Source organism: Propithecus coquereli, unplaced genomic scaffold (genome assembly GCF_000956105.1).
Source record: "Propithecus coquereli isolate 6110/MARCELLA unplaced genomic scaffold, Pcoq_1.0 Scaffold37, whole genome shotgun sequence".
NCBI classification, from domain to species: domain Eukaryota; kingdom Metazoa; phylum Chordata; class Mammalia; order Primates; family Indriidae; genus Propithecus; species Propithecus coquereli.
Genome location: NW_012149396.1, coordinates 7391632 through 7405274, shown reverse-complemented (window position 1 = coordinate 7405274; position 13643 = coordinate 7391632). Strand labels below are relative to the sequence as shown.

Sequence of the window (13643 nt, the reverse complement as noted above, 5' to 3'; positions counted from 1 at the left end):
AATATTTGCAGGTTAAATGACTTACAGCAACTTTCTGTGACTACTTATGCCTTTGTCTTCCACACTGCTTTTATTATTTTTGTTCCTGTGACTAAATCAGCAATATGGATGGAATTCAGTGGTTGCAAAGTTGTAAAGTAAGCGAGCGCAGCTTAAACTGACACCTGTAGAGAATGCCTCTTGCACTAGTTACGGGTCTACCTGCCACTAGCAGCCAGCAGTTCAGAAACCTCTTTCACAAGTACTAGGTACCGTGTGAACTATAACACATGATTAGAATTCGGCCAAGCACCCCATTCTATTAAGAAACAGACCAAGGGGACCCAAGAAGCCTGGAGAAAGAGAAGGCCCACGGGGCCCCTCAACCAACATTGGGAGACAGATGAATGGGCATTCTCAGACTGTTCCATGTGCCTCCAGTGTACTCACAGGAAGAGGGCCAAGGTCATTGGGGTTTAAAGATGCCTTTGAGCGCATATGTACTGGAAATTTCAGGCGTGGATCTTCCTGCAAGAAAAAGGTAGAAGGCAGTGGACGTTAAGAAGGACTATGCACAGTGAATGGTTCCTTCTCTTCTGGAGTTGTGCTCCAAGGCAACCAGTCTGTGCATGGAACATGGGAAGGGTCCCATCTCTCTGCTTCATACAGGAAGCCCGGCTCACCGCCTCTCAAGACAGATCATACTCTTCCTCTGTGTGTTAGGTGAAAAGAAGACAGTAAGAGTATTTAAACAAAAGGTTAACCATTTCCCTGAGACTTTGAGAAGGTGAAAGGGAAGAGAGTCCCCGCAATGATGCTACTATACAAAACCAGCAGCCAGAGACTAGATGCTACTCCACAGACAGGCAGTGGGGACAAGGGTTTGTAAATCGCCCGTGGATCCAGCGCTCCTGGCGAGGCGGCCAGCCTGACACGTGAGGAAGAGCTGCTCCGTCAGTACTTCTGTCTCCTGCAACTTCCCCCCATTCCTTCCTAACTAAGCAGAGAACCTGAGTCTGGCTTGTCAAGCCATGTGGCTACTCCAGTCCGTCTGGTTCTTCATGTAAAGTCACATACCCTGCTATAGATCTTGATGAAATTCTGCGGACTAGGTTCTCACGTATGTCTTAATATTTAAAAGTTTACAAAAACATCTTTCTTAAGAGATATGGTTTGTAAGATACCACAGAGAATCAACAAAAGAGAATTATATACTCTGACATCTCGGGTCATGCTTTATGATTTACAAAGAACAGTCAGATGTGAGATCTGGCAACACCCCTTGTTAGGAGGCTGGGCACAAAATCTGCTTTGTTGGATGAGAAAACTGAGTTCAGAGAACAAGAAGTCGCCCAGAGGTTATGACCCAGAGTCCAAGAGCCGACCCTTATTTAAACAGACCCAATTAAAATGCAGTGTAACTTGGAGAATCCACATCTTTAAACTCAAAATATTAGAAAACAAATGATAGAACTCAGAATAACACATTGTCAATTAAATAAGTCTAAGATTAAAAAAACAAGACTTTAAGACAGTTGATATGAACTTCATTCAGTTAAAGCCTTTGTAGCTGTCAAATCACTAAAAGATATTCTGCTTCAACATCTTCCCAAGAACAGTGTAAGCCATAGATAGTATCACTAAATCATAACGGTGATAGATTTTGGAAACTGGCAAGAATCAAAAAAGATCACAAGCAATAAAACCAACCTTCGCTTTCTATTAGCTATAGCAAACTTTTAATGGAAGAAATAAATCAAGTTAATAGTTTGTGATTAATGTTGACTGTGAACCTAATATATTTTTTAAAAGGCAAAGTAAAGGCACAACGTAAGTCTAGTATTTTGTAGTATATTGGAACATGTACAGTATAAACAAATATGCTAAGCAGATTTGGGATTTAGAAAGTCCAAGAACCTGATCATCTGGTAAATCTTTGTGATTAGTTAACTACGGACAGAGGAAAAACTTAAAGCACTGAACTTTGCAAAAGCTACCCATTCAATGCTAACCCCGAGCTGGACCAAGTAACGCCACAACTACCAGGGGACCCTTGGGACTGCACCCAGCCAATGACCACACCAGGCATAGAGAAAGCCTCAGACCACTATTCCACAAAAGCACCCAGGGCTTCTGAACTCTCCACACAAGGCCAGCCATGCCTTGGAATCACATAGACTACTGTGAAAGACAATCGGTCCTTTTGGCAAAAAGCTGGTGGTTTAAAGAAAAAAAAGCTGAAAGTTTTAGAAAGTACCAGGGTATCATGGGGGCGGGGAGCATTAGGGAGAATAAAGTAGAAAATAAACTCAACTTCACAGATCTGCTACAATGGCCTTGCACGGGAACCCAGACTTTATAGAATGTGAGGGCCAGAGGCCTCGTATTATTTTATTTTACCAACAATCATCAAAATAATGCCAGAAGCTGCCATTAATCAAGCTCAGTGGGCTAAGGCTGGTGATCACTACTGAATCCACCCTTCCCATGAAGCACCTGAGGAGGTGGCATCTCCATGGCTGACCTAGCAGGTGAGTGGCAGCCAAGGTTCTGTATTAGTTTATTAGTTAGGGATGACTTTAGGGATGGCAATGAGCTGGATACTAATAAGGTCTCAGACGATGTGAATATAAATGAATCAAATACTTAAAATACACTCGGCCGTTTGTTTCTCCCTTTCCTCAGCACAGCGAGGCAACTCCTTTGTGAGTACTTGCTTCCCTCAATCCAGCTGAAAGTGTTTTCAAACAGAATGCACAGATCATTACCATTTTTAAAAAAGGCTTTCCTAACTTAAAAATACATACAATATGGGAATCCTGGCTGGTTCAAAAACAACTGTGCTTTCTTCCTTTCTTTTGTCCATCTGGGAAAAGAGTGGCAATCATGCCTAGGCTATAGTGAGTTTTATTAGTTTGAACTTGGATAGAAAACAAACCTGAAACTTAACTAGGGTGTAATCTATCTTGCTTCAAAAGTAAGCCAATGCTTGCCCTACAAAAGGCACAAATATACTAATACAGGTTGAGTAACCCTTACCCGAAACGCCTGGGACCAGAGGTGTTTCAGATTTCAGATTATTTGCATCGCATTTGTTCAGCATCCTTAAACTGGAAATCTACAAAATCTGAAATGCTCCAATGAGCATTTATTTTGAGTGTCACGTGGTGCTCAAAACGTTTTAGAGTCTGGAGCATGTCGGATTTTCGAATGAGGGCTACCCAATCTATACACATGTGCTTTGAGCAGCTCCCTTAGCAGAAGGGCGAGCTGCAGTCTCTCCTGATCCACCTGGCGGCCTCCAGCACGTGTATTCACTGGAAGGCCTGACCCAGGTGGGGACAAAGCCAGCCAACATTTTCTGTCTTTTTCGGGGGATGAGGTCAGGCTTAATTCCAAATAGACTGCTGGTATACTGTCTTCATTCTCTGTGTGTGTGAAAGGCTGTGTTTTATAAATATGCTTCAAATGGAATCTTCCCCTCTCAACGTACACAGCAGACACACTGGCCTGTATCTTTCCATGACTCTCCTTAGTGCAAGAATCAGCAGCTGGCAGGCCGGTGGGGGAAGGAGTACTATTGTCATTGTTCTCAACCTGTCCTACCAGTTTTTTTCCTTTTCCTCTTATGATGCTCAACTCTAAGAATAGATATGGCTGTTCTTTCTCTCTTTTAAAAAACACAAAGCAAACCCCAAAACCAACTCAAAACAGACTATAAGCTGAAAATTATCTTTACACTTCCCTCCATCCTTTGTCAAAATGCACAGGCGATTTACGGCCTTGTCTTCCACAGGGAGAATTCTGCCCAGGCCTTTGTTTAGAAGAGGTCAATGACACAGCTGTGTCAGCACGTCTGCGTTTAGTGAAGAAGGGCAGTAACTTGTGGAATTTCCAGTTGTTAACCTTAAGGATTTCCCACAATGGCAGCCACAAAATGCGGTTGTAACCAACTGAAATGTTACATTAGTAAATGAGTCAATAACAAGCATCTGGGTAAAAAGGGACAAATGGAAATTAAACTGGGTTGCATTCAGCAACTATGCAGGCAATAAATAAAGCTATTGCCATTTAAAATAGCTGCCCAGCTGCAATTACACGGCAGTTGTGGTGTGAAAGGCTGTGAAAAGGTTAGGGGATTTGATTACTAAGCCAGTTCAAATTACTACAATCATAGCTTATGTTGGCAAGCCACAGTGGCTCCATACACTAATCCATCTACTGTTATAATATTTGCCCCCTATTTCTGGAGCCCCGATTTCTGGCTGAGGATTTGAAATTACCGGAGTGCTGTAGTTAATGAGAACGCTAGCAGAACAGCCACGGGCTCTATGGCAATGAGAAAAAAAGACATAAAAATCAATCTCTCTGTTTTCCAAAGAGCTGCCTGTTGCTTACTCTCAAGTCTTGCCCACAAACCTGTAACACTATCTTCAGACTAAAAGGTGAGTCAAACAAACCTACAGGTCATCATATGCCTTGTAAGTATTAATAGTTATCAGTCTACCAAATGAATGTCACCAGATCCAAATGATAAATTCTGTTGGCAGGCCATTTCTTTACTTCAAAATAGAAAGGGCTTTTGGAGTGGTTCTCAGGGGTGTCTGGAAACGTGTGAGGCATTTTTGGCTATCACTGCTGGGGTAGGGGGTGACGGTGGCTGTCATCATTCAGCGGCAGGAGCTGAGGATGTTAAACAACCTTCAGGTGAAGGCATAGTCCTGCCCCAAATGCCAAGATGCCCTCAAGGAGACACAGTGTCCCCGATCCACAGATTTTAGAGAGAGCACCCTCTAGATCAATCTCAACGGACTGAATTAGGACCACACCACGGGCAGAGGGTAGAATGATAGTGCAGGTCACCTTGGTCAAGGCCTTTTCCTTAATGTGACAGTGCTGGTCTATCAAATGGGCACACTGGGTGTCATCACTGGAAGTGAGAATTTAAAGCGTCCATTCTTGATCCAGGACCAAAGAGCTAGGGCCAGTGATATCCCCAAAATGCACCCAGCAGTCCAGTGATGTCAGGCAAAGATAGCAAGATAACAGAAGGACTAAGTTAAACTGAGTTAAATCTACCCAGACAATTACATGGGGATATAAGGACCAGGAAGAAAAACAAACTGTCTGCAGCATTAAAAATAGCCAGAAATTTAAGACAACCAATTTCAGTTTAATTACAGATCTGGGGATTATATAGTAGAAAAATACCAACTACATGCTAAATTGAAAAAGCCAGTACTGATCCAACCACAGAAATGAAGAACTGACAGAGACACACAAAGACACGCATATTCACCTTTGGTTAATCCCACTTTGCCCAAGTTAATTCAACACACAGATTCTTTCTTATGTATGACTCAGGAGCACATGAAAAAGCAGCATGGTAAGAAAAATCAATTCTGACGAAATGTTCACAAAAAAGAGCTATCAGATTTACAACCAAAGTCATTCAGTATATCTCCTAACCCCCGATGAAAGCAATGAATGTGTAGAACAGAAGTGTGAAACACCAATCTGATGTGAACAGCAAAAAGTAAAGGGACAGATCAAATGAAGATGGATAATGCCAATAAAAATGCAAAAAGAAAATGATGAAGAAAAAATTCTCTGACAAAATGATTATAATTTCTAATGAAATTATGTCATGAGATGTGTTTTTTCTTTTTTTCTCTTGTTACCAACTTTGCAATACATCCAGGAAGAGATGTGATGCCGTAACATCAAAATCCTAGCAATATGGACTTCTACCTTTTTTTCCCAAATGTGGCAAATGATCTAGGCTAGAGCTTGCCAGGAGTGCTATGAGCAAAGGCAGTGCGACCTGGCACCCGTTCCAAAGACAGCTATCGGCCCGTGCCTGTACCACCGCTCCCACCAGCGCACACCCGCAGAGGCGAGGTGCAGGCTCAGAGACCTTCTGGAGATACATCTGAGAGTTAATGAAATTCCTCTGCAAGAACGATGACTACTGAGCAAGGACATAAAGGAATTAATGCCAGACGTCGCGATGAAAATGGAGCCAAATAAAAGCAGCAAGCCTTACCCAGGTTGTAGTCTTTGTGTTATGGTCAATGAAGAAGGGCCGGCCGTTTGGAGCTATCCTCATTTCCCAGCCGGGTGGCAAGAAGCTCTGTGTGACTTTGTGTTGTGGTTTGGGGGAGTTGTAAGGTGATGGCTGTGGGGACTGTGGATTGGAAAGGGTATCTTTCACAGCCCGGCGCACGGGTGAATCCTTGGCACCCTAAGGAATAATAATGAGCATTAGAACTCTTTGTCACGTGCTATTCCGATGTGTCAAAATGTACCCGGGTATTGTAGAATGCTCCTCTTTGGGGAGGGACACAGGGGAAGCTCCTACAACACCTGTCACTCATTTACTTTTAAGTCAGTCTAACTTTTTCTTTTTTCTGTTGGTTAAACATACAACCATATTAAGTACTTATAACCACCATCCTTTGGTAGCCACTCAGTACGTACCAAAGTTACTGTTCTGTATTTTGGCATTATGGATGGAGATTTTACAGAGACTGGAGTAAAATGTACCCCTGCTCTTAATGAGCTCACAATCTAACGAAGAATAGATTGGCAAGTTTTAGAGCACAAAAAGAGAAACCTATATCATGGACATAACCACCTGGAATCTCACAGTTGTTACCCATGACGTTTATATTAGAGTTTGGAAGAGAGATCACCCACTCCCACTTATCGGCATCCTGACCCAGGGCATGGAGACACCCACAGCTGTCACTAAGACACAGGCAGCTTCAGGACCCCAAACGTTTACTCTCTGGCTTTTCTAACTCTCTGACATTTGTGATGTTAAAGGATGGCACTAAAACAACACAAACACGACAGAGAGCACAAGCGGATGCCCAGCATGATTTAGAGATGCAAATACGCATCGGAAACACATATGCCCATACAATGAAAGACCCTGCAGTCGAAAGAAAATAAAAAATGGTCAAAGCAACAGCTATGTTTGAAACTGAATATAAGCACTGAGTATTTGAAAGAGTTATTATGCGATTCTAATGAGGTAATAGGCAGTAAGGAGCAAAACACAATGAGAATGGTGAAAGTTCCGAAAAGAGAGGGCCCACGTCCAGCACAAGTCACCACGGCCTCAGCCGAATGAGAATGAGAATTGGGTGAGAGTCCGGCAATGTTAACTGGGTGAGACAGAGAAGCACGTAGTCAGGCCGCACAAGAACACCCTTCACCACCAACACAACGACTGATCAGAGAGGAGGGTGGCTGCAAAACGGAAGTCAAAGTTAAGAGAGAAGAAAGAATGAGAAGAAGTCACAGGACAGAAGTGACCCCAGGTAGATGATGTAGCCTTCTCACCTCCAGTGGGGCAGATAAAGTTACTGTTGGCGAACTGAGGCTACGAGGCCGGCGGATCTGAGGCTCGATTAGATGGTTGTTACTGTTTGTGGCTGATCCAGATGCACCATCTTCTGCAAGCTATTTTGGAGGCAAAAACAAGTTAGCTTCATGGCAGGATCTCCCTGTGTGTGTGATTAGGAGTGTGAACCCAAACAACAACACAAACAGCAATAATAAGAGGTCTGGCCTATTTAAAGCGTGGAGGAAATAATTAAACATAATAATGGGGGAAAGGATGGGGAAACACATTCAAGGGAAATAAAAAATGAATCACTAGCCCCGCATAAAAACTAGCCTCAGATAAAAGGCAGGGGTTGGTTGAGGGAGAAGCTACACATTGTGATAGGCTCTTGCTTCGAAAACACCTTTCATGTCCCATACTCAGGGACAGAATGATTTAAGGAACAAATTCTACCTTAAGCAATTATTATTCTTAAAGTAATGCATTTTCATTGTGAAAAAGCTTTTTCTTTAAACATGGGTCTCTGAGAACAGTTCATAAACATAAGGAACAGAAGAAGGGCATGTACACTTTGGCTTCTAGGGCCTGCGATTTTAAGTGGTATGGCGATCTTCGTACCTGCATGATAGGCCGAGTCCAAGTGGTGGTTCGATTGTTATGATTGACATAGTATGTGCGCCCCTTAGCATCTTTTCTTTCTTCCCAGCCTGAAGGTAGGCCCGGCGTGGTATGTACATAGGCCACTGATGGCTGTTTGTGCAAGAAATCATTATTTAATAACTTGCATTTGTTTTCTAATCAGTTTCATAAAGTCACGTACACCTAGATCATTATTCTAGACAAAGTAAATTAATTCTATCTGTACAGAGAACATTTCAAGAGTGTCTGGAAAACAGCAACAGATTTGCAATAGCTTTAAATCTACTGTGAGATGAACCCCACAAGGTTGCGGGTCCCAAATTCTTACAGAATTCAGTTCTAAGACCCAGTAGTCTTTAAACGTAAAGGGTCATTGCTAAGGTGTTTTTAAGAAAGAGAAAACATTATAATCCATTCTAGTTACTAAATTTCACTGCCAAACTGGGTAGAGCTTAAAAGTATTTCAAACTGTCCAGTGTCACCATCTATAAGAGGGATGCTCCAAATGTTTTTTCCTCAATTTAGTTGCCATGGGTGGGGGGGCTCTCCTAGCTTAGTCCTAAATTTCTCCATCAGCTTAGGATCTTACACTATAGCTGTCAGGGCAAAAATTAAAAACCCAACACAGAGCCCCTTCTCTAGGAAGCCTACAGTCACATGATGGCAAATAATCCTTAGGACCACCCAGGTCATCTGCATGCCCCAGCTCAGGGAGTCAGTCCCCTGGCCACCTAAGGTAAGAATTCCAAAGGAGCCTTGCACCTGAGGCTGGGGTGACCCCAGTCCACTGACAGTGTGTCTCTCTGAAGGGCGGTCAGAGATTGGCAGTCTCTGTGTTTGAGACATGACCAGTGTAGAGTGACTATATTTGTATTGTACAAATGGGATCAAAAGAAGGATGCCTGAGACACTTTCGCCTATAAGCAGTCTGAGAAATGCAGTCTGGATGGAGAAATATTGGAATAGCAGGGAAATGTCAATGATTTGCAGAGGCATTGGGATGGATGCTGGCGATCAGGGCTGTCCAAGGAAGTTCTGGATACACAGGTGCTGCATATAAGATCTCTGTCTGGGAAAGAGTGCTCTGTGTGGGCAGGGGCTCAGAAACAATCTGCCAATCACAGCTGCACTGAGGCTCCTGGGAGAATGTGAAAGAAACAGGAGCCCAAACATTAGGAATAACCTATTATGTGAGGTTATTCTGGGGTACTCCCTTCCCTAATTAGGAGGTTCTCCTTACCCTCTAGATATTTTAGCAGGTGTTGTTTTGATATTAGGTGGAGGATATACATTTCCTCTTAACCCAACTTCTTCGTGTACTTACGGTATCTCTTCTGTTCACTATCAACAATGTGCCTTGGTGAAAAAGGTCATTCAGTGGCCCTTAGGACCTCAAATTAGAGAAAGCACCAACAAGGATGCCGCCAGGTGATTTGGGGACTCCACCTAAAGAGATCTGATATTCTACTTCATAAGCCTAGCAGTACATTTCAGGGAAAAATTAACTTCGTAATCAATCATGAGGCAGCTGATTTTAGATTATTGGCACTTAAACTTCCTGCTAAAAATGCGGCAACCATTTCCTTGACATTTTTCTAGATGATATCCTAAAGGCTCCATAAAGATAGTTCCAAGACTCTGACCATACAATCTTCTGGACCCAGGTGTAGAGATTCAACAAGAGCAGAAGAAATATCAACACACAGACTTAATCCCTTCCTGAGAGCTACAGGCAGATTATTAGAGTACAGCCCGAAGGAAGCCCTTTCCTCATGACCCTGTTCTAGCTGTGACACGGACACAAAAGAGCCATCTCTAGGATACTTTGATCTGGACACTTAAAAAATCTACTCTGCTGAACTAAGTTAGTAACCCAAGTTGTAACCTCAGTTAGTTGTCAATTAGTACTTTTGGCAAACTATGAGCTATCACGTTTTGACCTACTATTGTTTATGTGACTGGCCAAAAATGTTTTGGCCAAATGGAATACTAAATGGAATTTGTTACTTTTCCTCCCTCCCTGTTGAGCTACTTTTTGGGAGAGAAAATTAGATACGACTTCAGAAAACTCAGTTCTAGCACCCTGGGAAGGATATTTATGTGGCAGATTGATAACTTGGATGTGTCATAGATAATCTCAGAATTGAATTCTAAAGCTGTATCAATTCCAGCAACCAGGTTCCTTTCACAGATCCACAGTTAACAGGACTAATCAGTTTATGAAAAATTAGGAGTATAAGTAGAGAACATTTGATTTGATTAAAATATTTATTCTCCCTTTTACCGAGAATTGAACCGGCAACCTACAATTTAGTTACATTTACGTGTGATGGTGTTCCCAAAATGTTTTTTTTTTAACAGTGTTCTCTCCAAATGAGCATGTAGAACAACCTGTGCTGCCGATTCTGTTTGTGACTCAAAACCTCGCCTCCCACCCCACACGGCTAGTGAGGGGGGCAGGACACAGCTTCTAGAGACAGACCACGGCAGGGGCCGGCCTTGCAGCCACAATCAGACTTCTGCTCTGCGCTAATGTGCAAATTCCATGGTATCTCAAGAAACAAGTGATCAAGAAACAAGTTAAAAACTGCTAGTTAGCTTAACATTTCACAGCTTTCCTCTGTAGACTGAAAATACTACTGTTTCACGATGCCAAACAGGCATTAAGCAGAGCTTCAGCGTGGCTGCATTACTTTCGTTAAAATAAAGAACTTGATTACTAAATTGTCAGTGTTTCAAAATGCTTTTAAAAATAGCCACTGTGACACTGACCATCACAGATTCTCCAAGACTCACCACATTGGTGCCTCTGGACGTTTTACAACATGCACAGTGAAGACTGAAAGGACTGTGCTGTCCCTCTCCTTCCGTCTCTCAGAGAGAGGGTCCTGGCTTAGCCTGCTGGGAAGTGACACCATGTGCATTTATTTGCCATAGATCAAAGGACTGTGGCTTCTCAGGTGAGAATCAGGGCCTGTTCATCATATTAATACTATAGCAAGAATGAAGGCACTATCGCTATCACGGAAAGATAGGTATGCCAGGATGGCCACCCAACACAGTGCAGAGAGCCGGAGTGGGGGTGGGCTGGAGGCGGGGGGTGGCTGAATGCCCTTCAATATGCAAAAATTATATAAACTGTGGTGTATTCACATCACTGAACATTATGTAATTGTTCCTATGTCCCAGAAGAATGGCCATAAATAAAAAAAAAATCAAGTTGCTGAATAATTGTACATGACATCCAAATTTCCTAAAATAGCAGAAAGCAGCACAATGTGTGCACATGTGTATACACATGTATGCTTGTGAGAGCACGGGGAGGGAGATGATACATCCCAGGGTAGTTCCAGCAGGGAGTGATATAGAGAGGAGAGGGTGTCAAAGAAGGAAAAGCAGTGTTAAGAGACAGCTGGAAGAGAGAAGGTCAAGGGCATTCATGACTAAGGATATGGAAGAGAAACATTCAGGACACAGTAGAAGAGAAACAGATGTGATCCTTGCAAATCTATCTAGGTACACAGAAAGCGACTCCTGAGAGTAGGAGCTCCTATGGCCAAGTCTTACAAAATCAAAAAAGAAAGCAAACCCACATTTTAACTCAGTGATGGGGAGGGGAGAGTATAAGCAAGAAGGCAAGAAAAGTGTGGTCTCAAGAGCCACATGGGATCTCCTTCAGATAGAGCACCTGGTCCTGCCAGGTAACTCTGACCACAGAGCCTGGTACTATGATAACTGATTTATCCTTCATTTACTACATCAGATATCACAACACTCCAAAGCTAAAAGCAGGTTGCAATGCCAATAAAATGTAAAAATAGGTGATACAGAGAGGATATTCATCAGCACTGAATTCTACTGAAATTATTTCATGAAATGATCTTGCCTATCTTGCAGCTCTGCTGCTCCCATAGAAATTACTAATGCACAGTAGGAAATATGCTAGTTAATTTAGAGCCCCTTGAATTTTTCTGGAGGCTGGCTCACCCAACACATGAATTTCACATAAGCGACTGTAGTTCAATACCTTAAACTAAGCTGATTGTCACTGATTGCCAATTTGATTCTCCTCTGTATAATACTAAGCATTAAGTTCTAACAATATAACTAAATTGTTCCTGTAAATCACCAACCTCCAGGTAATCAGCAATTGTATATGTAGTTAAAGTTATTCACAAGTAATGAGCAGTTACAGCAAACGCAACAAAGGTGAAACAATGAGGAAATTCTTCAAATAGTTACAGCAGCTCAAAGCATAGACCAGAAGCTAGTCTGGCTTTGGGGATCAAGTAGAAAACAGGCAATTAAAATACACAGTCAAATATAAGTTACCCACAAACATGAATGCTATAAATTATTCAAAATAATGCATAATAATAATAGATGGTTTGGAGAAACACCGATATTTCTAGACCACTTAAATATCGTAATTATGCTTCCCACCCCAGAATGGTATGAACACTTGTTCATTTCTGTGCGTGGAGCCCCTGGTGGCAGAGAAAGGTCACTGGTTCACGCTGGAGACACAGAAAGTCTAATCCCCTGTTAGAAATGTGGCGTGGAGAGAACAGCTCTGTGCACAATTGGGAATCACACATACAACCTCATGCGACTCTTGTGGCTTCTCTGATTGTCTTACAACCAAATTATTTTAACCAAGCATTCTAATAAAAAAGGAAAAGCTTATCAGGAGTACGAACACTAAAAGGCAAAAATATATTCTAAACGGTCAAATTAAACACACTTAACTAAGGCCTGCCAGTATTCCTAACAAAATTACATGGGACTGAAAATCATTCTACTTTATCCAGTACCTTTCAACAATCCCAAAATGAGAAGTTTAAAATAAGAAACATGCAGATCTACAGTACAAAGGAACTGGTCTTATTTTTTAAAAGAGAATATTCACCATTGCACAAAATATTACAACTGCGTCCACTTTTGTCATGAATGTCTGATAAAGTAAGTGTCATTACCGTTGTCTCCTCACCACCTGTGACAGTTGATGACCGTGCTCTCCTAGTTGGGGCACTGGGCTGTAAATGACAACTCGCATCAGTGAAATGCACTTGGGGGACGGCCCCTGGCTTACTGAATCAAGAGTCACTGCGGTGGCAGTGTGGAAAGGCAGGCGACGTGAGATCAGAATCCCTGAAACCCACCCTGTCCAAACCGAGCTGGGCAGTCACGGATGACCAGTGGCAGAGAGGAAGCATGACCGTCCCCCCACCACACACACACCCCAAGCCACCCTGAGGCGGCTGAGGCTGCATCCTGGATCTGGGTGAAAAATGACAACCTCAACAAAGTGAGATGTCCCATCCGGGAAAAATGAAAACCGGTCTGGTTCTGACCCCACTGTCAAATAATTGGCAGATTCTCACATCTGCCGCACTCAAAACTCGAGAGGCCACTGGTGATCAGTGAGTCGATAGCATCACCGAGTATAAAGGAGAAATCATCAGTTTCCAGGAAAGTGAGCTCTTTGGCAAATAAAATTGGTATCAATTTTGAAAGAGAGAGAAAGTGCCATTCATTCAAGGAAAATCACCGAATCATCAGGTTGAAAAGGATCCCGCCCACCCCAGATGATTGTTCTGTTCTGGGTGGGGGGTGGGGGTGGGGGCTGTCCTGAAACCATCCCAGAAAGGACGCTCTTGTCAAGCTTATT

General features: G+C 42.6%; 1 protein-coding gene across 2 annotated transcripts in view; it reads right to left on the bottom strand.

The window, feature by feature from the left end:
* NEDD4L (neural precursor cell expressed, developmentally down-regulated 4-like, E3 ubiquitin protein ligase) overlaps positions 1-13643 on the bottom strand; it is a 323400-nt gene that overhangs the window by 45932 nt on the left and 263825 nt on the right. Inside the window, exons 10-14 of one of the 2 annotated variants that reach the window (XM_012651788.1) lie at positions 12949-13008; positions 7952-8083; positions 7330-7449; positions 6026-6223; positions 430-507 (exon numbers count right to left, since the gene is read on the bottom strand). In XM_012651788.1, the coding sequence (XP_012507242.1) occupies positions 430-507; positions 6026-6223; positions 7330-7449; positions 7952-8083; positions 12949-13008 (588 nt within the window). The remainder of the gene's footprint in view (positions 1-429; positions 508-6025; positions 6224-7329; positions 7450-7951; positions 8084-12948; positions 13009-13643) is intronic. The other variant, XM_012651787.1, reaches the window with a different exon arrangement.